Source organism: Manis pentadactyla, chromosome 1 (assembly GCF_030020395.1).
Source record: "Manis pentadactyla isolate mManPen7 chromosome 1, mManPen7.hap1, whole genome shotgun sequence".
Taxonomy (NCBI): domain Eukaryota; kingdom Metazoa; phylum Chordata; class Mammalia; order Pholidota; family Manidae; genus Manis; species Manis pentadactyla.
The window spans coordinates 115,044,725-115,068,232 of NC_080019.1; the positions used below are offsets into that span (position 1 = coordinate 115,044,725).

The 23,508-nt window shown below is 36.3% G+C and overlaps 1 protein-coding gene across 5 annotated transcripts in view; it reads left to right on the forward strand.

Moving 5' to 3' along the window:
* VPS8 (VPS8 subunit of CORVET complex) overlaps positions 1-23,508 on the forward strand; it is a 331,520-nt gene that overhangs the window by 179,094 nt on the left and 128,918 nt on the right. For all 5 annotated transcript variants that reach the window (XM_057500758.1, XM_036875334.2, XM_057500761.1 and 2 more), the window contains 6 exons: positions 12,239-12,310; positions 16,378-16,497; positions 17,563-17,619; positions 20,874-20,956; positions 21,692-21,776; positions 22,654-22,752. In XM_057500758.1, the coding sequence (XP_057356741.1) occupies positions 12,239-12,310; positions 16,378-16,497; positions 17,563-17,619; positions 20,874-20,956; positions 21,692-21,776; positions 22,654-22,752 (516 nt within the window). The remainder of the gene's footprint in view (positions 1-12,238; positions 12,311-16,377; positions 16,498-17,562; positions 17,620-20,873; positions 20,957-21,691; positions 21,777-22,653; positions 22,753-23,508) is intronic.

The following is a 23,508-nucleotide window of genomic DNA, read 5'->3' on the forward strand; positions in this document are numbered from 1 at the left end:
AAAGAAGCAGGAGGTGGTGGGGCAAGAGGTTGGGAAAGACTGGTAGAGAGCAATAAAGAATTGTATCTAATTTTCATTTTTTTAAGGGCTGGATGGTACTGAGGAACATTTGGAATTATGTTGATGTCTGAGTCATGTTACTGTGTTTGGTAGTAAGGCTGTGATATAATCTCTCTCTCATTGCTTGACAGATGGTTTTAAGCCTAGTTTTATCACATATAGTGTACCAACTGCGGGTGCACCCTGGGCTGGCAAGATATAATCCCTGCCTGTGTGGAGGGAGAGGATCCAGACTAGTAGAGAAGTAATGACAGCACAGTGTAATATACGCCTCTGGAGAAGGCAGGATGCTGTAGGAGCTGAGGAGGGGTTAGGGAAGTCTTCTTGGATGAAGTGATGTCTATGTTGAGTCTCAAAAAATGAGTGGAAATTAGATTAAGGTTAGGGAAAAATATTCTAGATGGAGGACAGGATGTGTATAAAGTCCTGCAAATATGACAAAGCAATGTATGTTCAATGAATTAAAGAAAACAAGTATGGCCACATCTTTGAGTGTACAGAAGCCTGCAGACAGAGACAAGTCCAGAGAGGTAGGTGGAAACTGAGTCTTGTAATCTATGTTCAGAAGTTTGAACTTTATGCTAGAGTTAAACAGGTAGCCATTGAAGTCATAGGTAGCGAAATGTCATGATTTATAGTTTTGAAAAATTCCGTCTGACTGCCAAATGTAGAGTGGATTGAAATAAGATAAAAATGGAGGTAAAAAGATCTGTTAGCAAATTTTTGGTAGTAATCTAGGTAGAAGATAATGGTGGCTTGATTTAGGGCAGTGACATTGGGGATACTAAGATGTAAAAAGATTTGAAAGGTATTTTAGGAGGCAAATTGGCCTGAAATTTAGGGCTTATTGTACAGTTGAATGTGAAGGACCAAACAAATGGGGAAGCATCAACAATTCCCAGATTTCTGACTTGTTGAACTCGTTGTATAGTAGTTTATTTGTGGTTTCAGTAGGGAATCAGAGGAGAAACAGGTTTCTCGTGAGATGGTGGTAGGGCACTCAGTAGTGGTGAAGTGTTGGGAGAGCTGTAGATAATTAGTTCTTTTGGACTTAATGAATTTCAAATGCCTAAAAAACAAGTGGAGGTTTTCTTCCATGTGTGCATCAAGTGTTGGCTGCATCTCCAAGTGTAAGAGCTGGGAAAATCAGTAAGACCTAGGATCCTAAATCCTGGATTCACTGCCTATTATGTCTACCAAAACTGATTAATCATATAACCTTCCTCATTCAGTTAATATACCTTAATAAAAAGAATGTTTTCAGGAAGAGACAAAAGAATATTTAGTTGACAGATTTATAAATGATGTTTTTCCACTTTTTTTCACTTAGGAATATTTTTTCAAGTAAGGCTTTTAAATTTAGCTTTCTTGAACTGTAATTTATGTAAAATATAATTCACCCGTTTTAAGAAAAGAGTTTGACAAATGTATGCAGTCTTGTAACCAATACTACAATCTGGAACTAGAACATTTTTATCACCCAAAAAGGTCACTTGTGCAGTTTTGTAGTTAGTCCCAACTCCAGCCCCAGGCCACTGCTGATCTGCTCTCTGATACCATAGTTTTGCCTTTTCTAGAATGTCATATAAATAGAATCATACACTCTGTAGTTTTTTCTACCTTCTTTAATCCTTTTGAGGTTTATTCATGCTGCTGCTTATAACAATAGGTTGTTCCTTTTTATGGCTGTGTAATTTCACATTTTATGAATATACAAGTTGTTTATCAATTCACCAGTAATAATAGTCCTTGGGTTTGTTTCCAGTTTTAGGCTATTAAGAATAAAGCTATTGTGAACATTTACATATAGCCCTTTGTGGGGACTTATATTTCTATTTCTTTTGACTAAGTACCAAAGAATGGAATTGCTGGATCATCTGTTAAGTGTATTATTTTACATTGTAACAAACAGACTGTTTTCTAAACTGAATTTACCATTTTACATTCCTAGCAGTAGTATCTGAGAGTATCGGTTCCTTCATCTTCTCATCAACACTTGGTATGGTTGAGCTTTTTCTTTTTCTTTATTAAGGTATCATTGATATACAATCTTATGAACATGTCAAATGAGCAACATTGCGGTTACTACATTTATCCCTATTATCAAGTTCCCCCCACATACCCCATTACAGTCACTGTCCATCAGTGTTGTAAGATGCTATAGAGTCGCTACTTATCTTCTCTGTGCTATACTACCTTCCCTGTGCCCTCCTACATTATATGTGCTAATCATAATATCCCTTAATTTCATTCTCCCACCCTTTCTGCCCACCATCCCCACCCCCTTTCCCTTTGGTCTAGTCCCTTCCTGGGGTCTGTGAGTCTGCTGCTCTTCTGTTCCTTCAGTTTTTGCTTTGTTGTTATACTCCACAAATGAGTGCATTCATTTGGTACTTGTTTTTCTCTGCCTGACTTATTTCACTGAGCATAATATGCTCTAGCTCCATCCATGTTATTGCAAATGGTAGGATTTGTTTTCTTCTTATGGCTGAATAATACTCCATTGTGTATATGTACCACATCTTTTTTATCCACTCATCTACCGATGGCCACTTAGGTTGCTTCCATGTCTTGACTATTGTAAATAGTGCTGCGATAAACATAGGGACGCATAGTCTTTTTGAATCTGGGACTTGTTTTCTTCAGGTAAATTCCTAGGAGTGGAATTGTTGGGTCAAATGGTATTTCTATTTTTAGTTTTTTGAGCAACTTCCATATTCCTTTCCACAATGGTTGAACTAATTTACATTCTCACCAGCAATGTAGAGGATTCCCCTTTCTCTCCATCCTCGCCAGCATTTGTTGTTCCTTGTGTTTTGGATGTTGGCCATCATAACTGGTATAAGGTGATATCTCACTGTGGTTTTATTTTGCAGTTCCCTGATGATTAGTGATGTGGAGCATCTTTTCATGTGCCTGTAGGCCATCTGAATTTCTTCTTTGGAGAAATGTCTGTTCAGATCCTCTGCCCTTTTATTAATTGGGTTATTTGCTTTTTGAATGTTCAGGCATGTTCTCATTTTTGTTCTGCTGATGGTGTCCTTTGCTGTACAGAAGCGTTTTAGTTTGATGTAGTCCCATTTGTTCATTTTTGCTTTTGTTTCCATTGCCCGAGGAGATATGTTCAGGAATAAGTTGCTCATGTTTATAATCAAGAGATTTTTGCCCATGTTTTCTTCTATAAGTTCTTTGGTTTCATGACTTACATTCAGGTCTTTGATCCATTTCGAGTTTACTTTTGTATATGGAGTTAGATATTAATCCACTTTCATTCTCTTACATGTAGCGGTCCAGTTTTGCCAACACTAGTTGTTGAAGAGGTTGTCATTTCTCCATTGTATATCCATGGGTCCTTTATCATATATTAATAGGCCAAATATGTATGGATTTATACCTGGACTCTCTGTTCTGTTCCATTGATATATGGGTGTGTTCTTGTGCTAGTAACAAATTGTTTTGATTACTGTGGCTTTGTAGTAGAGCTTAAAGTTGGGGAGCTTAAGTGCCCCTGCTTTATTCTTCCTTCTCAGGATTGCTTTGGTTATTTGGAGTCTTTTGTGGTTTGATATGAATTTTAGAACTATCTGTTCTAGTTCATTGAAGAATGCTGTTGGTATTTCAATAGGTATTGCATTGAATCTGTAGATTGCTCTAGGCAGGGTGGCTATTTTGACAATATCAATTCTTCCTATCGATGAGCATGGGATGTATTTCCATTTATTGGTATCTTCTTTAATTTCTCTTATGAGTGTCTTATAGTTTTCAAGGCATAGGTCTTTCACCTTCTTGGTTAGGTTTATTCCTAGGTATTTTATTCTTTTTGATGGAATTGTCAATGGAATTGCTTTCCTGATTTCTCTTTCTGCTAATTCATCATTAGTGTATAGGAATGCAACAGATTTCTGTATTTTAATTTTGTATCCTGCAACTTTGCTGAATTCAGTTATTCTAGTAGTTTTGGAGTAGATTCCTTAGGGTTTTTATATACAATGTCATGTCATCTGCAAACAGTAACAGTTTAACTTCTTCCTTACCAATCTGGATGCCTTTTATTTATTTGTGTTGTCTGGTTGCCATGGCTAGGACCTCCAGTACTATATTGAAAACAGTGGGGAGAGTGGACATCCTTGTCTCATTTCTGATTTTGGAGGAAGAGCTTTCAGCTTTTTGCTATTAAGTATGATGTTGGCTGTGGGTTTGTCATATATGGCCTTTACTATACTGAGGTGCTTACCCTGTATACCCATTTTGTTGAGAGTTTTTATCATGAATGGATATTGAATTTTGTCAAATGCTTTTTCAGCATTTTTGGAGATGATCTTCTTGTTTTTATCCTTTCAGTTAATGTGGTGTATAATATTGATGGATTTACGAATATTGTACCATACTTGCATCCCTGGAATAAATCCCATTTGGTCATGATGGATGATCTTTTTGATGTATTTTTGAATTCGGTTTGCTAATACTTTGTTGAGTATTTTTGCATCTATGTTCATCAGGGATATTGGTTTATAATTTCCTTTTTCTGTGGTGTCTTTGCCTCATTTTGATATTAGAGTGATGCTGACCTCATAGAATGAGTTTGGAAATATTCCCTCCTCTTATACATTTTGGAAAACTTTAAGGAGGATGGGTATTATCAGGTCTTCACTAAATGTTTGATAAAATTCAGTGGTGAAGCCATCTGGTCCAGGAGTTTTGTTCTTAGGTAGTTTTGTTATTACCAATTCAATTTATTACTGGTAATTGGTCTGTTCAGATTTTCTGCTTCTTCCTGGGTCAGCCTTGGAAGGTTGTATTTTTCTAGAAAATTGTCCGTTTCTTCTAGGTTATCCAATTTGTTACCATATAATTTTTCATAGTATTCTCTCATAATTCTTTGTATTTCTGTGGTGTCCATAGTGATTTTTCCTTTCTCATTTCTGATTCTGTTTATGAGTGTGGACTCTCTTATTTTCTTGATAAATCTGGCTAGGGGTTTATCTACTTTGTGAATTTTCTCAAAGAACTAGCTCCTGCTTTCATTGATTCTTTCTATTGTTTAATTCTTCTAGATATTATTTGTATCTGCTCTAATCTTTATTATGTCCTTCCTTCTACTGACTTTGGGCCTCCTTTGTTCTTCTTTATCTAGTTTCATTAATTGTGTGTTTAAATTGGTCATTTGGGAGTGTGCCTTCTTGAGGTAAGCCTGTATTGCAATATACTTTCCTCTTAGAATTGCCCTCACTGAGTCCCATAGATTTTGGGGTGTTGAGTTGTTGTTACCATTTGTCTCCATATATTGCTTTATCTCTGTTTTAATTTGGTCATTAATCCATTGATTATTTAGGAGCATGTTGTGAAGCCTCCATGTGTTTGTGGGATTTTTTGTTTTCTTTGCATAATTTATTTCTAGTTTCACACCTTTGTGTTCTGAGAAGCTGGTTGGCACAACTTCAGTCTTTTTAAATTTACTGAGGCTCTTATTGTGACCTAGTATATGATTGATTCTACAAAATGTTCCATGTACACTTGAGAAGAATGTGTATCCTGATGCTTTTGGGTGGAGTGTTCTGTGGATATCTGTTAGGTCCATCTGTTCCTAATGCGTTGTTCAGTGCCTCTCTCTCCTTAGTTATTTTCAGTCTGGTTGATCTGTCCTTTGGAGTGAGTGGTGTGTTGAAGTTTCCTAAAATGAATGCATTGCATGCTATTTCCCCCTTTATTCTGACAGTATTTGTTTCACATATTTAGGTGCTCCTATATTGGGTGCATAGATATTTGTAATGGTTATATCCTCTTGTTGGACTGGCCCCTTTATCATTATGTACTGCCCTTCTTTGTCTCTTGTTACTTTCTTTGTTTTGAAGTCTATTTTGTCTGATATAAGTCCTGCTATTCCTGCATTTTTCTACCTATTATTTGCATGAAATATCTTTTCCATCCTTTCACTTTTAGTCTGCGTACGACTTGGGTTTGAAGTGAGTCTCTTGTAGGCAGCTTATACATAGGTCTTGTTTTTTTATCCATTCCGTAACTCAATGTCTTTTGATTGGTCTATTCAATCCACTTACATTTAGGGTGATTGTCGATAGGTATGTACTTATTACAGGCTTTAGATTTGTGGTTACCAAAGGTTCAAGGGCAGCTTCCTTACTATTTAACAGTCTGTCTTAACTTGCTTATTATAGTTATTACTATTTCAAACACAATCAAAGAGGTTCCTTTTTTTACTCCTCCAGTCATTATATATTAGGTGTATTCTTTGTGTATCCCTAACTGTGTGAGTAGTTGATTTAATTTTATATTTGCTTAGTAATTAATTGGTCTGCTTCCCTTACTGTGGTTTTATTTTCTATGGTGACAGCTATTTAGCCTTAAGAGCACTTCCATCTAGAACAGTCCATTTAAAATACACTGTAAAGACAGTTTGTGGGTGATAAATTCCCTCAACCTTTGCTTATCTGGAAATTGTTTAATCCCCCCTTAAATTTAAATGATAATCTTGCACAGTAGAGTATTCTTGTTTCAAGGCCCTTCTGTTTCATTGCATTAAATATGTCATGCCACTCCCTTCTGGCCTGTAAGGTTTCTGCTGAGAAGTCTGGTGATAGCTTGATGGGGTTACCTTTATAAGTGATCCTTTTTCTCTCTCTGGCTGCTTTCAATACTTTCTCCTTCTGCTTGATCTTTGCCATTTTAATTATATGTCTTGGTGTTGTCTTTGTAAGGTTCCTTGTGTTAGGAGATTTCTGCACTTCTATAACCTGAGAGACTATTTCCTTCCCCAAACTGGGGACATTTTCAGCAATTATTTTCTCAAAGAGACTTTCTGTCCTTTTTTCTCCCTCTTCTTCTTGTACCCCTATAATGTGAATATTGTTCCATTTGGATTGATTGCACAGGTCTCTTCTTATTCTTTCATTCACAGAGATCCTTTGTTCTCTCTGTGCTCAGCTTCTTTGTTTTCCTATCGTCTAGTTTCTATTTCATTTACTGTCTCCTTTACCTTATCTTATCTACTTTTAAAGCCCTCCATGTTATGTTTCATTTCAGATACTGTATTTTTCAGTTTCTTCCTCTTTCTTGAAGTCCTTTCTGAGATCTTGAATATTTTTCTGTAGTTCTGTGAGCATGTTTATGATTTTTATTTTGAAGTCTTTATCAAGAAGATTGGTGACTTCAGTTTCACCTAAACCTGTCTCTGGTGTACTTTCCTGAATTTTTGTGTGGACAAAATTTTTTTGCTGATCATATTTTTAGTGATTCCTATGGAACAGTAACTTTCTTTGGGCAGTGCCCTCTAGTGTCCAGAAGCTCTACTCTCTGGATCTGCTTGGCACCTGGAGCAGTAACAGGGGTTGCAGGCAAGTTGTGCTGGTGCCTGCCCAGGGAAAAGAGCTCTTTCCGGTTTCTGGCCGCAGTGCTTGACTCCACTGTGAGGGCCAGTGGGCTGAGCACACAGGAAGGAGCCTCTGTGTTATGCCCTTGTAGCTGCTGTAGGTGGGGCCACCCTCCGGCTGGCCTCACACAGTGGCAGATGCAGCAGGTTTGTGAGCCAGTGCCTGCAGGGAGGAGGGAGAGGCAGGTTGAGTATCGCAGGGGGAGCCTTGGCGCTTTATTGCCAGCCAGGGGGATGAATCACCTGAAGCTCCTGAAAGTTCCCAACTGCTGGACTGAGTGTGCTGGCATGATTTTGTCCACCTGTTCTTTCTCCTGAGCAGCAAGCTCTGTGTAATCCTTGTCCCTGTAGCGTCCCTCTCGCTGTTGGGAAGTCTTTCAAAGTACCTGCCTTTATTTTGTTCCAGGGTGGCCGGTTGTGCAAATCTGTTCTCCACAAGCAGTTGTATTCTCAGTTTCTTGAAGTATTCCCTGTCTTTGCTTTCCAACCCCACTAATCTCCAGAGCACCATGTAATGTGTGTTTGTGCTCCTGGAGAGGGCTGGGTGTTCAGCAGTCCTGAGCTTCTACTCCTTTCCCACTCTGTTTCTCTTTCTCCTACCTGTGGGCTGGGGTTGGGGAAAGTTTGGGTCCTGCCAGATCACAGCTTTGCCTCCTTATCCTTTTCTGTGTAGTCTTCTCTTTTCCCCAAAGTGTAGGCACTGTGTTCTGTACTCTTCTGGTCACTCTTTCAGGATTAGTTTTTGCTGTATTTGCTGTATTTCTGTGTTATATGTGGTTTTGGGAGGAGGTTTCTGTCTCATTTCTCATGCTGCCTCTTTCTCCCTACCTGCCCCTTCTTTCTTTAACACTAAGCTTCCAGGGAATATCTTCCTGTTCCAAGGTACCTCCCTGTTTCCCAAAAAGCACATCTTAGTAAGATCTCTGATCCGTACTTGCCAGACCCCTTCCCATGATCTTCTGATTGGCCAGCGCTCTGATCTGCCAGGTGTTAGACCTGATCTCAGTATTTCCTCACTCAGAATATAAAATTCTATCTTATATTATAGATATTCTGCTACCCTCCTTTCTTTTACTCAGTTATATCCTGACATCTTTTTGATGTTACGGACTTTGGAACTAACACTGCTAACTTGGGATGTTTATTTTCTTGCTCTTACAGAAGTTGAAGTTTGTTGTCCTTCTAGTTTTCTCATCAGTTTGTGTTATGGGTGATTCTTCTTTCTTTTTTTAAATCATACAGGGATCTTATTGGGGGATGTGTGAAGATATTAGGACAGGAGTTCACAAACTGAACCTGTGGACCAACTCCAGCCACATTTAGCCTCTGGCCTGTGTGAGCTAAGAATATTTTGCACATTATAAGGGTTATAAAAATGGAAGAATATGTCTTAGAGACTGTATGTAGCCCATAAAGCCTAAATTATTTTCTCTGTGGCCCTTTACAGAGAATGTTTTTTGACCCCTGGTTTAGGATATAGCCAACAATCATTATCTAACAGAAAAGCTATTATAATTTTTTAAGCTACTACAAAAAGAAGTGTTTTATGACCAAATGCACAGATGACTTTGGACTTGAGTTTGTGCTTCACTAACCTTGTCATTTTCCACTGGGACATCTTTGCATATTTTGCCCCTAACAAGCATTGTATAATTAGAAGCATCTTTGTGGAATGATAATGTTTATTTTATTATTTTATTTTGATATCATTAATGTACAATTACTTGAACAATATTATGTTTACCAGACTTCCTTATTATCAAGTATCCCCCACATACCCCATTATAGTTACTGTCCATCAGTGTAGTAAGATGCTATAGAATCCCTACTTGTCTTCTCTGTATATACTGCCTTTCCCATGTCCCCCCCAGTACATTATCTGTGCTAATCGTAATGCCCCATTTTCCCCCTTATCTCTCCCTTCCCACCCACCCTCCCCAGTCCCTTTCCCTTTGGTAACTGTTAGTCCATTCTTGGGTTCTGTGAGTCTGCTGCTGTTTTGTTCCTTCAGTTTTTGCTTTGTTGTTATACTCCACAGATAAGTGAAATCACTTGATACTTGTCTTTCTCTGCCTGGCTTATTTCAGTGAGCATAATACCCTCTAGCTCCATCCATGTTGTTGCAAATGGTAGGATTTGTTTTCTTCTTATGGCTGAATAATATTCCATTGTGTATATGTACCACATCTTCTTTATCTATTCATCTACTGATGGACACTTAGGTTGCTTCCATTTCTTGGCTATTGTAAATAGTGCTGGGATAAACATAGGAGTGCATATGTCTTTTTCAAACTGGGCTCCTGCATTCTTAGGGTAAATTCCTAGAAGTGGAATTCCCGGGTCAAATGGTATTTCTATTTTGAGCTTTTTGAGGAACCTCCATACTGTTTTCCACAATGGTTGACCTAGTTTACATTCCCACTAGCAGTGTAGGAGGGTTCCCCTTTCTCCATATCCTCACCAACATTTGTTGTTGTTTGTCTTTTGGATGTTGGCCATCCTAACTGGTGTGAGGTGATATCTCATTGTGGTTTTAATTTGCATTTCTCTGATGATTAGCAATGTGGAGCATCTTTTCATGTGCCTGTTGGCCATCTGAATTTCTTCTTTGGAGAAGTGTCTGTTCAGCTTCTCTGCCCATTTTTTAATTGGCTTACGTGCTTTTTGTTTATTGACGTGTGTGAGCTCTTTATATAATTTAAATGTCAACCCTTATCAGATATGTCATTTATGAATATATTCTCCCATACTGTAGGATCTCTTTTTGTTCTACTGATGGCATCCTTTGCTGTACAGAAAGAAGCTTTTTAGTTTGATATAGTTCCACTTGTTCATTTTTGCTTTTGTTTCCCTTGCCCGGGGAGATATGTTCATGAAGAAGTTGCCCATGTTAATGTCCAATAGATTTTTGCCTATATTTTTTTCTAAGAGTTTTATGGTTTCATGACTTACATTCAGGTCTTTGATCCATTTTGAGTTTAGACAATAATCCAGTGTACAGGGTTAGGCAATAATCCAGTTTCATTCTCTTACATGTAGCTGTCCAGTTTTGCCAACACCAGCTGTTGAAGAGGCTGTCATTTCCCCATTGTATATCCATTGCTCCTTTATGGAATGGTAATGTTTTAACAGTGATGTGCCATTTTGGTGGCAGCTGTTAATTACAACCAAAGTATGTCATTATGTGTATCATATTCATTCTGTATATCACTACTTAATTATGTTTACAGAAGTAAACTTTCAGTATCTATTTCAAAGCAGTGAATACATACTGCGAAATGGAAAATGGACAAAGATTTTTTTTTACCTGCTGTCACTGCTGTTGCTTTTAAATACATGTTAATTCTCTGTAATTTGGTATTTTAGTTGACTAGCACTTGTATTAGATAGTACCTTCTGTGACATCTCACTTTAGCAGGTTAGGGTGGGGTTTTGCCTTTGTGTAAGTGTGTGCATGTTTGTTCTCATAAATCTGAAGATAGAACTGAGAGACTTGGTAGTCCATCTCTTTGTCTTCATGCAGGGTCATATATAATCCACTTAAACATCTAAATATCTTCGGTTTGAGCTTTTCAGATTAAGAGTTCCTATTGTTTCCTTGGTAACTTATTTTAGCATTTCTCAACTAAGTAGTAGCAAAGCAGTTTAGCTGAAGAGAAAGTTAAAAAAAAAGGGTTTCTTTTTCTCTGTAATTAGCAAATCAGCAATCATTTGTTTAAAACACTTAACTGTGTCAGACAGGAGAAGGAAAGGAAGGGCAAGCTGATGAGAAGAGCATGAGCAAAGATAATTTTGAGAAGTTGGGGAAGTTCAGGGACCATTTAGGGAATATTCTGGTTTGAATGTAACCATGACATAGTCTTGAAAGTTCATGGCTATGAAATTCCTTTTTCTTTTTGATCTGTTGGGATAGTATGTAGTCATATTTTCTTGTTTTAGAAAATAAGCATTAAATTATTGCTATGTGGATTTAAACATTTCTAAGAGCCAAATGTGCTAAGTGATAACCACAGGAAAGATCTTCAAGTCTTTCATTATTATTACTGATCAACAAATACTTTCATTTCCATTTTTGGATAGTGAATACAATTTCAGTTCCTTCATATATACATCCTATAAGTACTAGGTATTTTCAGCATCCGGTACTGTTATTTAGTTTGGTGTATTTTCTATTCAAAATGTATTTGGCAGGGACATAAAATAAATGTGCTGTACTTGGCAGTATTTTGAAATAGGATACCGATTCCTTGTATGTAGCCTTGAGGATTTTCACATTTTGACAGTTTGCCACAACAGTTTTTAAAAAATGTCTTTCTCTGAACGTCATTTTTCTTTAGTTGTCATAGAAATCATGAACATTATTTTTAATGACAGTTAATAAACTGTTTAGTTATTTTCAAATAGCATAGATGGAATGATAGCTGAGGATGTAACATGTATCCTCTCAAACCCTTGCTCACAAATTGCTTCTTGCTATTAGTGTTCTTTCTTTTTCATTGCCTACAGACTTTGCCTTCCTTTCTTGAATCACTTCTTGGTTGTATGGTAATCGTTATATTTTTATAGATTTCTCTGTTTTTAAATCCTTGCTATAGCATAGCTATAATGAAACCCTACAGCTTTCTATTTAACTCACTAAAAGTCATGTACCATTAAAGGTATATACGGAAAAACCTGATGAGGAATGGCTGTTACCTTATTTGGAATTTACCTATTAACAAGAATTTAATATCTTGTGTCCTCCTAAAGTTTTCAAGTAACAGTTATTTTTTAAAATTTCTTTCTCTCTTTTAGACTTTTGAAGATTTTAAAAATGACAAGCAAGCTGTAGAATATCAACAACGAATTGTGGATATTTTGCTGAAAGTAAGTATTCAAAGAACACATGTTTGTACTGACGTTTACAGTAATCAAGTGGAATTGTTTTATCAAAAGTTCTAAAATAATCTGCTTACTGAAGTAATATGTTGCAATCATTTAAAATTTTTATTATGTCTTTGTCTTCAAAAGCTGAATGAAATACTAATCATTCATTCAAAAAATGTTATGTATCCAGCTATAGACTAGATGCTAGGATACAGGGTACTGTTCTTGAGAAATACATATTATGACAATTGCTTTATTAGTATGATTACAAGTAATAATAGAGACTAACTTCAGAGTGCTTTGAGAAAATTATTCATGTGAAGAATCTCATTCTGTCTCATACCAACATCACTGTGTTGCTAAGTTAGTGCCATGGTTTTACTATGGCCCTGAGATGATGGGTGACACTTGGAAATGATCTGAGGCTCACAGAGTTGATCATCCCAATCTAAGTAGATGCAGTATAAAGCCATTTTGAGATTAGTGCTGTTGCTAATGAATGAATACAGAGACAGATTCTTTTCCTTTTCAATTGCATAGCTTCAGTGAGGCCAGTTTCTTTTTGTAGTTAAAAGCTTAACATTTTTGTTCTCTGCATTTGACTATAAAACAGAGATTTCTGCCTCTTGGTGACTTGCAGATTATTTTGAACAACAAAATTAAAATTTTCTCTAGTTGTGTATTAATGCATTATATTTGTAATAGTTCCTTATAATTTGCAAAGCACGTTTACATGCATTATCTCATTTGAGCTACTTACTGACCTTCTAAGATAGGTAGTGATAAATATAAGAATAGGATTGCTAAGTTCCCAAATAATGCCAGTTGATCCAGGTAGATCAAGCAATAGTGTAATTGTGACAGGAATTTATTTTTCTCATACAAAACTGGAGGTAGGCAACTGATCTTATAGCGTGACTTCACAAACTTATCAGGGATACAGATTTCTTCTGTCTGACTGCTGTTATTCTCAGTACATGGTTTCTTGGTCCAAAATGGCTATTCAGGCTCTAGCCATCACCTCTGCATTCTAGCCAGCCCAAATGCAAAAAATGTTCCCTCTCCTTAAGAAAACTTCCTAGAAATTGTGAACTACAAATTCTGTTTATATCATATTGATCAGAACCTAGATATATGGCCCTTTAGCTGCAAAGAGAGACTGAGAAATGTACTCTGTGACCATGCATTTAGCTAAAAATGAGGAGTTTGGGTTCTAAGTTAGGAGAGAACGGATATTGGAGCACAAGTACCAGTTTTTGCCTTACCCATCTAAACTGTTTAACATTGACTCCCAACATCCTTCTATACTTTCTGGTCCCTGACTACTTCTCTATAACCACTTCCTTCTCCTGTCCCACCCCTCCCCAAACACACACACTGTATAAGGAACTCTTTAACTGTATTAAATTATTGGAATTCATGGAACTTTCTGTGTTGTACTTATGATGTATGTCCTTTGCATGAGTTTTCTTTCATCCTGTTATGACTTTTCTTTCCTTTTCTCTGCCTGTCAAATTTCTAACCATTTTCTAAGATGTAACTCAAATATCATCCACGAGAAACTTTTAGAACCTCTCCCACACTTCCAGTTTAATTAGTTGCCTCTTCTCTGTGTTCATACACTGCTTTATACTACACTTGGCACACTGTATGGTAATTGTTTACCCATGTATTTTCTTGCCTGGACTTGAGCATCTTGTAGGTAGAGACTGTGAGGAATTGTGGGTTTTGTCATTGTTTTAACATGCCCAGAACATGTCCAGCACAAGGCCTGTGACCTAGTTGATGTTCAAGAAATGTTTACAAGTTGATTGAACTGGAATTGAAATTTAAGTCTATACTAAGTTGGAAGAATGATACAAACGAAGACAGTAAAGCTCCATAAAAGCGAAGACAGTAAAGCTCCATAAAGTACTTAAATTATTACTGTTGGTGAATTGCTACTCTTGTATATTGGTTTGATAGCATTTACCTCGGATCAATGAAGAATGAACTTTTGAGATTATTTTCTCATTTCTTTTGATAGAATTGCACTAAGTGTACTTCTCAGGGAGCCAGTGAAAGTAAGGATATAGGCAAAGACCAGAGAACAGATGAATGAACATCAAACATTATGTGTGCTGAGTGGCTGCAGAATTAGAGGGGAAAAACTGTTCATTTGTGACTTTGTGTAAGACTGCTCAGGAAATTTTGTGAATATGATCTCTGAAATGGAGAGAAACTAGAATTTTGGGATGATAGTCAGTTAGATACTTGCTGAGGTGGCAAGGGGATTGCCTGTGAGAACTGTTTTCTCAAAAGATGTTTCTAGGATCAGACAGTTAGGGAGTTTACACTTAGAGGCAAAAGGAAGGGCTAAAAGTAGAGCAGCACTAGCTGGGCCCCAAGAGTTAAGTCCTAGGAAAGGACCTGTTCACTGACAAGGGAGTGATGTAAGTTTGGTAAAGCTGTAGAAAGCTCTTTGAATATTATAAATTGGAATTTAGATGCATACATACAGAGATTGAAACTTGAAATATCCTCATACTCCAGCAATGATTCATTATGCATTTGAGCAAGCTGTGATTGCTGGACTAAAAGGAGGAAGAATTAAAGAAAACTAAAGTAAGAAAAGTTAGCTAAGTACCTTTACTGCTAGTAAAGTAAGAAAGGGTAGGCTAAAAGCTAGGCCCCAAGGGAATGTTTTATAATAGAAGAAGTCTTATACTTTACCTTCAAGTGGAGAACGTGAGGAGGGAAGCTAGGATTTCTGATAGGTGAAACAGGGTGCTACACCCTATTTGTTGTAGAGAGCTGCCTCCATAAATTCAGCTCATCTAACAGAATACCTGATCTTCCTTCCCAAACTGATGTATTTTCTTTGTTAACAGCATCATTATCCTACCTACTTGTCAGGCTCAAAAATCTGTCCTTTTTAATTCCTCCTTTAGCCACATGTTTCCACACACATGGCTACTTACTTGCCCTGTCTCCCCTCTCTGTTCCTGCTGCCGCTTTCATTATCACTGCCCTGGTCCCCAGCCCTTTGTCTCTCTCTCCCTGGGAGCCCTGCAGTCACATGCATTCCGTCTACCTTTTATTTCTTCCTTCTGTTATTTTATCTGTACACTGCTGGCAGCATAATTTTCCTAAGCACAGTACTGATCATCATCATCAACTGTCCTGGTTGAACACTCAGTTTTCTATGGAATAAATGTTAAGTTTCTTAGACTGACATTTGAAGCCTCATCTTTTCTTTCAATCTAATTTCTCCCTCCTCCTCATACATGCTGCTGCATTCCAGTGGAACAGTTTCTTCAAACAAACTTGCATTTTCTGTTGTCCATGTTCCCTCTCTACCCAGCTGAACTGAATTTTTCCCACTGTGCTTCCACCATCATTCGCTCCTCCCTAATAGTGCTGATCACACTGTACCCTTTATTTAAGGTTTGTCTTCCTGTCCCACCTTGCTTTCTTGTTCATCACTGCCTTGAAGCACCTTCCATACCATCCTTCACAAAGTGGGTACTTATGAGTTGAGAACTCACTTAAAGCAGAGGAAAGATTATGATATGATAAGTATGTGTGGTTGTAAAAAACCTTTATGAAACCATCTGTTCAGGGACTGTTTGTATACTGGGCGGAAGCTGTTCATGTCACTGATTTATGGGCTAGCTGACTTCTTCACTGGGATGCCTTCACTCAAATTATCTAATTTTAAAGCTCCAAATCAACTCCCTTCTTCCTGTGTTGTGCATAGCTTTTTAATAAGATTACTTAAAATTTAATTTAGTAGGATCTTCTTTTAAGAATCCCAAAGGGAAGCACAACTAGTATTTCTTTGAAACCTACCTCTCTAACAATTGAGTTCTCATCTGGGTTGTGCATAAAAATATGCTAAAAATCATTAAAATATTTTCCTTTCAGAGTATGCTCCTTCTTTAAATGATATTGAACTTAAGTGTTGCACAGTCAGTAAAAGAATAATTCATGAGTCTTTTGTAATGAGGTTTTCCCCTTCCCCCACTGTATATTTTTCATGTCAAACCAGATGATGTTTTGAGTAAATGGTCTCTTTTGCTCATCAGGTAATGGTGGAGAATTCAGATTTTACTCCCTCACAAGTAGGGTGTCTCTTTACATTTCTTGCCCGGCAGCTTGCAAAACCTGACAATACCTTATTTGTAAACAGAACTCTTTTTGATCAGGTGAGTGTGTTTAACTATGAGAGTTACAATTGTTTTTATTGTATTTACTGTTCATAGAAAAATTCACTGAGTACAAGGTTTCTTAATATAATAGCCTATCAGATAAGTGTCTTACCAGGTCTGTTCAGGTTTCAGTTTGGATCTAAATTCAGTTGTTCAGTTGGTTTTTTAATGGTGTCTGGGTAGTATGACTTGGCCTAGTAACTTGGTATCTTGGGAGTATATTTGTGGAGATGTTTTTATGGATATTCTGTTGCTCTAAATTGCTTAAAATTCTCCACTCAAAAATTACCCATTTTAAGAATCACCTATCTCACTGGTAGTAACACTATGATGTTGATCATCTGGAAGAGAGATTACTTTTAAAAATTCTGAATTTACTTACAAATGACTTGGACTTTGAAGGTCAACAATTGGGATCTCCCAATCCCAGTTGAATATCTCCTATCTATCCACAGGTGGCAAAAAAAAAAACTTTTTATATGTAGAAAGTTGATAATAATGACTAGCATTTATTGAGCACTTCTAGTGCCAGACTCTGTTCCAAAGTTTTATATGTATATATTAACTCAGTGCTCCCAATAGCTCTGAAATTGGTAAAATTATTACTCCCATTTTGCACATGAGGAAACTAAAACCTGGAGAGGTTAAGTCACTCATCCAAGGTCATAGTTAATGTATGTTGTTATTAGCAATGAAAGTTTTATTACCTGTTAATAAGCTTAAGATTCAAATTCAGGTGTCCTGACTCCAAAATCCATGCTTTCTTAGTCCTTGATATGAGGGATCTTAAAGTTAAGTATGCAGATGATGCTGTCCTCTAGTCATGCTTCTGGACAGTAAAAAAATGTTGTAAGGTACATAGTAAATTGTTAGGCTCCCTGAGCCTGCTGTGCTGTAAACTAGGCCAATGAGTTGGGAAGGCACCATATACCTGTGGTGTTTGTTATGACTGAGTGTGAGTGAATTGGTGATACAGAAATGGTGGTTATTGCTGTTTTTGTTATGGCAGTGTTATGGCATGCATACTGGTATCTAGTAAAAAAATACCTGTTCTCTGACCAGGTCCTTGAATTCCTCTGTAGTCCTGATGATGACTCCCGACACTCTGAAAGACAGCAGGTATGAGCTACTAGAACTCTTTTTGCTGAAGAATGGGAAAGAAGACAGTGTAAGCCAGAAAGAACTGTGTGGTAAATCTCAAGAGACATAAAGGAAAATGATTTGTGTCAAACCCCCATACTAAGCTAGGAGGTGGCAACAAGAAAATAGTGTGGATGGGTGTTAGAAGCACATGTATAAAGGAGCTTATATCAAATTCATAGGCTGACAAATTCCTAAATTCCTAGGCTGACAGGACCTGTCTTGCATTCAACATGACATCAAAAAGAATACGTCTTCCTTCTCCATTATGTAGCACCAATTGACACCAGTTACATAGTGCCTCCTACCAGTGTCATTAATCAGGTAACCACTCCTAGCTTCTATAGCCCTGAACCAGAAAGGGTTCAAGATCCTGAATATTGAGGACACTTAACTTTTGGCAGTGCCCAATAGCCCCAACTGCATTAGAGCTAACCATTTCTGAAAACTAGACTGCATCTGCCCCTCCACTAATCACACCTGAGATAGTAACTATTTGATTACCACCTAGTTATGGCATTTTCTTAGTCCTTTCTAGGAGTAGGATTCTTTAAAAGCTCACCCACTATAACTGTGGGCTCTAAAAGAGTCAAACCTATTTAAAATTGATAGCCAAGACTTTTTCAGATCAGTAAGCAACAAAAACTAAGTACTTTGAGAGCCACATTAAGTTTTTTTTATGGTAGTATTACACAGCTGGGAGGTTGAAACTCAAATAAAGAACTTAGGATGGCAACAGTGACCCCTTTTCTGCACAGCTGTAGCCCAATGACTGCTGCTGAGTATTGTAGGGAAGAGAACATGCTGAAATTTTGCTTATCTCTTAAATTATATTGAATACAAATAGTAGTGGACCCTTCATTTTGCTCTATTTCTCTATTGGCAAGAAAAGTGGTATGCATGATATTGCTATATAAAATGATACAAAAACCTTTATATAAATAGCTAAACAGAATTTTAAAAAATCTAAATGTAACAGCCAGACCTTGAAAAGTAATCATAGTATAGTTATATTCTATTACTGGGAGTCACCTTTGAGATTATCTAGTTTGATTTTTCTACTTGTTTAGAAACATAGAAAACTCATGAAGCAAGTTGCTCAAGGTCACAACTAAGATTAGAATCCAATTCCTTCCCTTTTAATCTAGCACTCTTTCCCTCGTACCATTTGTTACATACCAGTTTGTTAATGCAACATTTTTGAGTATTTTCCAGTGGTAGACTGATGTAAGCTGGCTCCCCAGGTGTAATTCTGGTATGAATGCTGACTGATATTTTCATTTATGTAAAATGAAGAAGGTGAAAGTGCAGCAATGAAAGCATGTCAGATCTTCACTCATTCATCCATGAAGTGACTTCTTTGCTGAATCGAGTAACAGTTTTTGAATACTAGAAAATTAATTCCTTAATTTTTTTGTGCTATTCTCAATGTAATGACTATGACATTCACACTTTTTAATTTGATTGGCTTGTTAACATTATCTCCATCACATTCTTTACAAGGGATCAGCAAGTATTTTCTGTAAATATTTTAGGCTTTGTGGGCCACCTATTATCCCTGTCACACATTCTTTATTTTGCAACCTTAAAAATGTAACAAGGCCCGATTTACATCATTTGCCAATTTCTGTGGTATAAGTCCTCCTACCATGGCTGATTCAGCCTACCATGATGTCACTGAACACAAAATTGGGAAGAGACACACAGTACCACACCCATATGTAGTATTTCCAACATACAGGTATAGTTGCAGTAACTAACATCAACAGTGTACATAATAAAATGTAGTAAAATAATTAGGATGTGGTGAGTTTCATGTAAAAATTACCTTTGTTTTTAATTTAAGTTTATATCATTTAATTTTTAACAATGGCCATGTTTAATAACCTGAAATTTTATTCCTAAAAATTTTATCAGCTCTGTTGAGTTAGTAAGACTGGCTCCAGTGATAGCATTTCTATTACTTTATTCCAAATTGAGGATACCAGCAGATGGGGTTCACTCCATAACTGTTCTATGTAACTACACTGTAGTACTCAAAATGGCTTAAGCTAGGGTTCTGAAATGCAAAGTTTGGATAGGTGTCATTTCTTTTCTGCCTTTTTTTTTTAACTTGAAAGTAATCAATTTCCTGTATTAGAAAAATGCTTTATAAAATGGTAACCTGGAGATCTGAAAAGGGTCATGTTATTTTGGATCTTAAATATAGGAGAGAGCTTTCTCATATTGCTCTAATGACTATGTAATGATTTTATTGCAGTTTCAGGTTTGTTTAAAAATATTAATGAATTAGTATGAACATCCTCGTCACCTTTTTTCTTCAGGTACTTAGTGTGGTAAAAAATTAATTATAGGGACTCCAGTGTTTTTGTTTTTTATTATAGTAAACACCATAAAATTTGTTATTTTGACCACTGTAAATGTACAGTTCAGTGGCATTAAGTATAGTCCTATTGTTCCTCAACCATCACCACTCTCCATCTGCCAAACTGAGACACTATGCACATTACACAGAACTCCCTGTAACTCCATTCCCAGCCCCTAGCAACTTCCATTCAATTTTATGTCTGTATTAATTTGACTGCCTCAGGTACTGCATATAAGTGGAATCATAAAGTATTTGTCCTTGTGGACAGATACCTTTTTCTGGCTTATTTCACTTAACACAATGTTATTAAGGTTCATCCATGTTGTACCATGTGTCAGAATTTCATTCCCTTTTCACCATATTTTGTCTATCCATTCACCCATTGGTGGACATTTGGGTTGTTTTCACCTTTAGGCTCCTATGAACTATGAAAATAAAGCAGTGTTTAACGACAAAAAATCAACATGTAAATATGGATACTATCTGTGAACAACAGATTTCACAGAACCGTAAGACATAAAAGCATCAGACAAAAATTCAGTTCTTAAAAGAATATATGTAGACATTTCTGGCATCATGGAGGATCAATTACATGTTCTAATAAGGCTTTATTTTCAAAGATTGTGATATTCCTACCATGTTTGAAAAATAGAGCCATTTATCTTTTTATAAGACTTAAATACAATATGATCAACCTAGAATGGCAGACTAACTCCTAGTATGTGTGAAAGCCAAGCCAAAACATCAGCAAAGTAATAAAATAAAAGAAAAAACTTACAGTTTGTGTGGCTGAATGAACTCTTAAAGAACTCGTTGATAAAAGTAGATTCCAAAGTGTTTCACTCTTTTATTTTTAAATATTCAGGTCCTTTTAGAATTGCTGCAGGCTGGAGGCATTGTTCAGTTTGAAGAAAGTCGGCTCATTCGTATGGCAGAAAAAGCAGAGTTGTAAGTTGTTTTGAAACCATATATTCCCATAGAACTATTAAATTACATTTCTCTAACTTGAAGCCCAGTTTTTTTGATGTATTGCCATATTTTTTAAACTAAGGAAAGCCGTGCCGATAACACCACTAAACCACTAACAACAAAAAAACCTAAATCTGAAAGTTTTTTTGCCTTTCCAGTCTAGAAATAAGTAAAATTTGCAGAATTAATAGTGAGTAAATTTGCAATGTTTGTACATTTGTTTGGTATGAAAATGAAATACCAGTCTTATGATTTAGTTTTCTTTAACTAAAATTTCCATGGTATTTCATAAATTTTTGACACTTGTAGATATTAAACACAATGAAAAATTGAACATAGCAAATGAGATGCAATGTTAGCACTATTATTTAGTTTGTTGAATATTTCACTTGACATGTTTAATTCTGAACAGAGAAACTTCACACAATTATTGATATGTGATATACTATTTTATTTGACACATTGTTGCTTTAACATTTATTTTGTATCCAGCTTTGAAATTTCTTATAAATAGAGTATTTAGCAGCATTTTAAACCTATATTTAGAGGAATGATACTTATCTCCCATAGATACTATGACTTCATTTAACAATAGAAATCATATCTACTGTATTCATTTTTCTTAATCTTAATCTCTCTGCTTGAGCAAACTTCTCAAAACAATAAGCTAATGACTACCTGTCTGGTGTACTGGTTTTTCCTTTTATGTTGTAGCTATCAAATTTGTGAGTTTATGTATGAACGAGAACACCAATATGACAAAATTATTGATTGCTACTTACGTGACCCACTAAGAGAGGTGAGCTAAGAGACTGCTTTACCCTTTTTTCTTACTCAGTTTCCACCTCCTGAGTAGAAATAACTATGTAGTAAGTATAATATTCAGGAGAAATACTTGGACATGTGTTTGCTGATTCAAGGTTTTCTTCATTTATTCAACAGGTTTTTATTAAGTACCTACTATTATATAAGCATATATTGATAATTAAAACAGATGTAGTTCCTGCAATTTTTGAACTTAGTTTAGTGATGAGACTAACAATAAGAAAACCAAATACATAATTGCAAATTGTGATGAGAATTGAGATCAGAAGAGAAACTGAGTGCAGCTTTAGAAGATAATGTGGGAAGTGACTTCTACAGAGCAGCCAGGGAAGGAATCTCAGAAGAAGTAATATATAAACTGAGCTTTGGAATTTGAGAAGAAACAAGGCAAGCAAAAAGCCAATAGAAAAGTGTCCTGGGATAGGGAACAGTATATGCAAAGGCCCTGGTGGGGAAAATTGTTGACGTGTTCAAGGAACTGAATAGAGATTGTGTAAATGAGGTGAAGATCAGCTTAAGTGGAGTATAACAGACAAGGGAAACAGTGATTTGAGATGAAAATTGGGAATGTGTACAGGGGCCACCAAAGACAAAATTGTGATATTTCCTTGTTACATTAATGAAATTGAGACCAAAATTAACTGGAACAGAATGCAACTTCAAAGTGTCTACCTTAAACTTTAAAGATTTACTCTTTCTCTTTATTGTCAGTTTTCCCTAAGTTAACTATCTGCAAAAGGTTTTCCATATCCAAGTAACAGAAATTTACCAGCACTGGTACAGATAGTAGATAGTGACTAAATACTCTTGAATGAATGAATGAGTAAATTTTATTGTCTTGTCCTTTTCAGGAAGAAGTCTTTAACTACATTCACAATATCTTATCCATTCCTGGACACAGTGCAGAGGAGAAGCAGTCTGTATGGCAAAAAGCAATGGATCATATTGAGGTGCTGACTCAATAAAACTTATTAAACTTTCCCTTTTGTATGGATATCTTTCAGATTACATTTATGCTAACTAAGCAGTGGCAGGTGTCATTATTATTAAGTTTATTTACTTGATTATCCTACTTCATATTTGTATTCATGAAGCCCATGTCATAATTTATTATATCATGATTTCTTAAAATATTCTATGTCCAATCAGCTAGTTGACAAACTAGAATATCAGTGGGTTTTTTCATGTTCTTAGAATGATTCTGAGAGTACTACTGGTCTTTTTCCCTAATACATGATGGGAGCCATTCCCCCTAATCACCCAATGGAATTTTAGAGACATTACTGCAATGAGTTGCTCTCTCTGATGTACTTTCCTTCCTTACGTAACAGAAGGACGATTCTGATTTTGTTTATGCATAATGTTTAAATGCAAGAGTTGACTTTGAAACAAAAAGTTCTTTTTAAAAAACATGCTTATAGATGGCTAAATGGAGAGACTTTACATGGGTTATGTAAGTATGATCAGAATGCATTCTGTAAAGGGGCCTCCAGATCACTCCTCACTTTAGTTTTCTTACATTCATAACATACAATGTACTTTAGAAATCAACAGAGCTAGCAGGTTTGTTGAAATCTATTCTGTTTTATGGGTCATTGGTTATTGAAAAAAGAAGTGTCAAAAGATGCTGAGGTAATCCTATTTTGGAAATAACATATCTACAAACTTTCCTTATAGGAAGGACCAGGTGATGTGATGACTTCTGA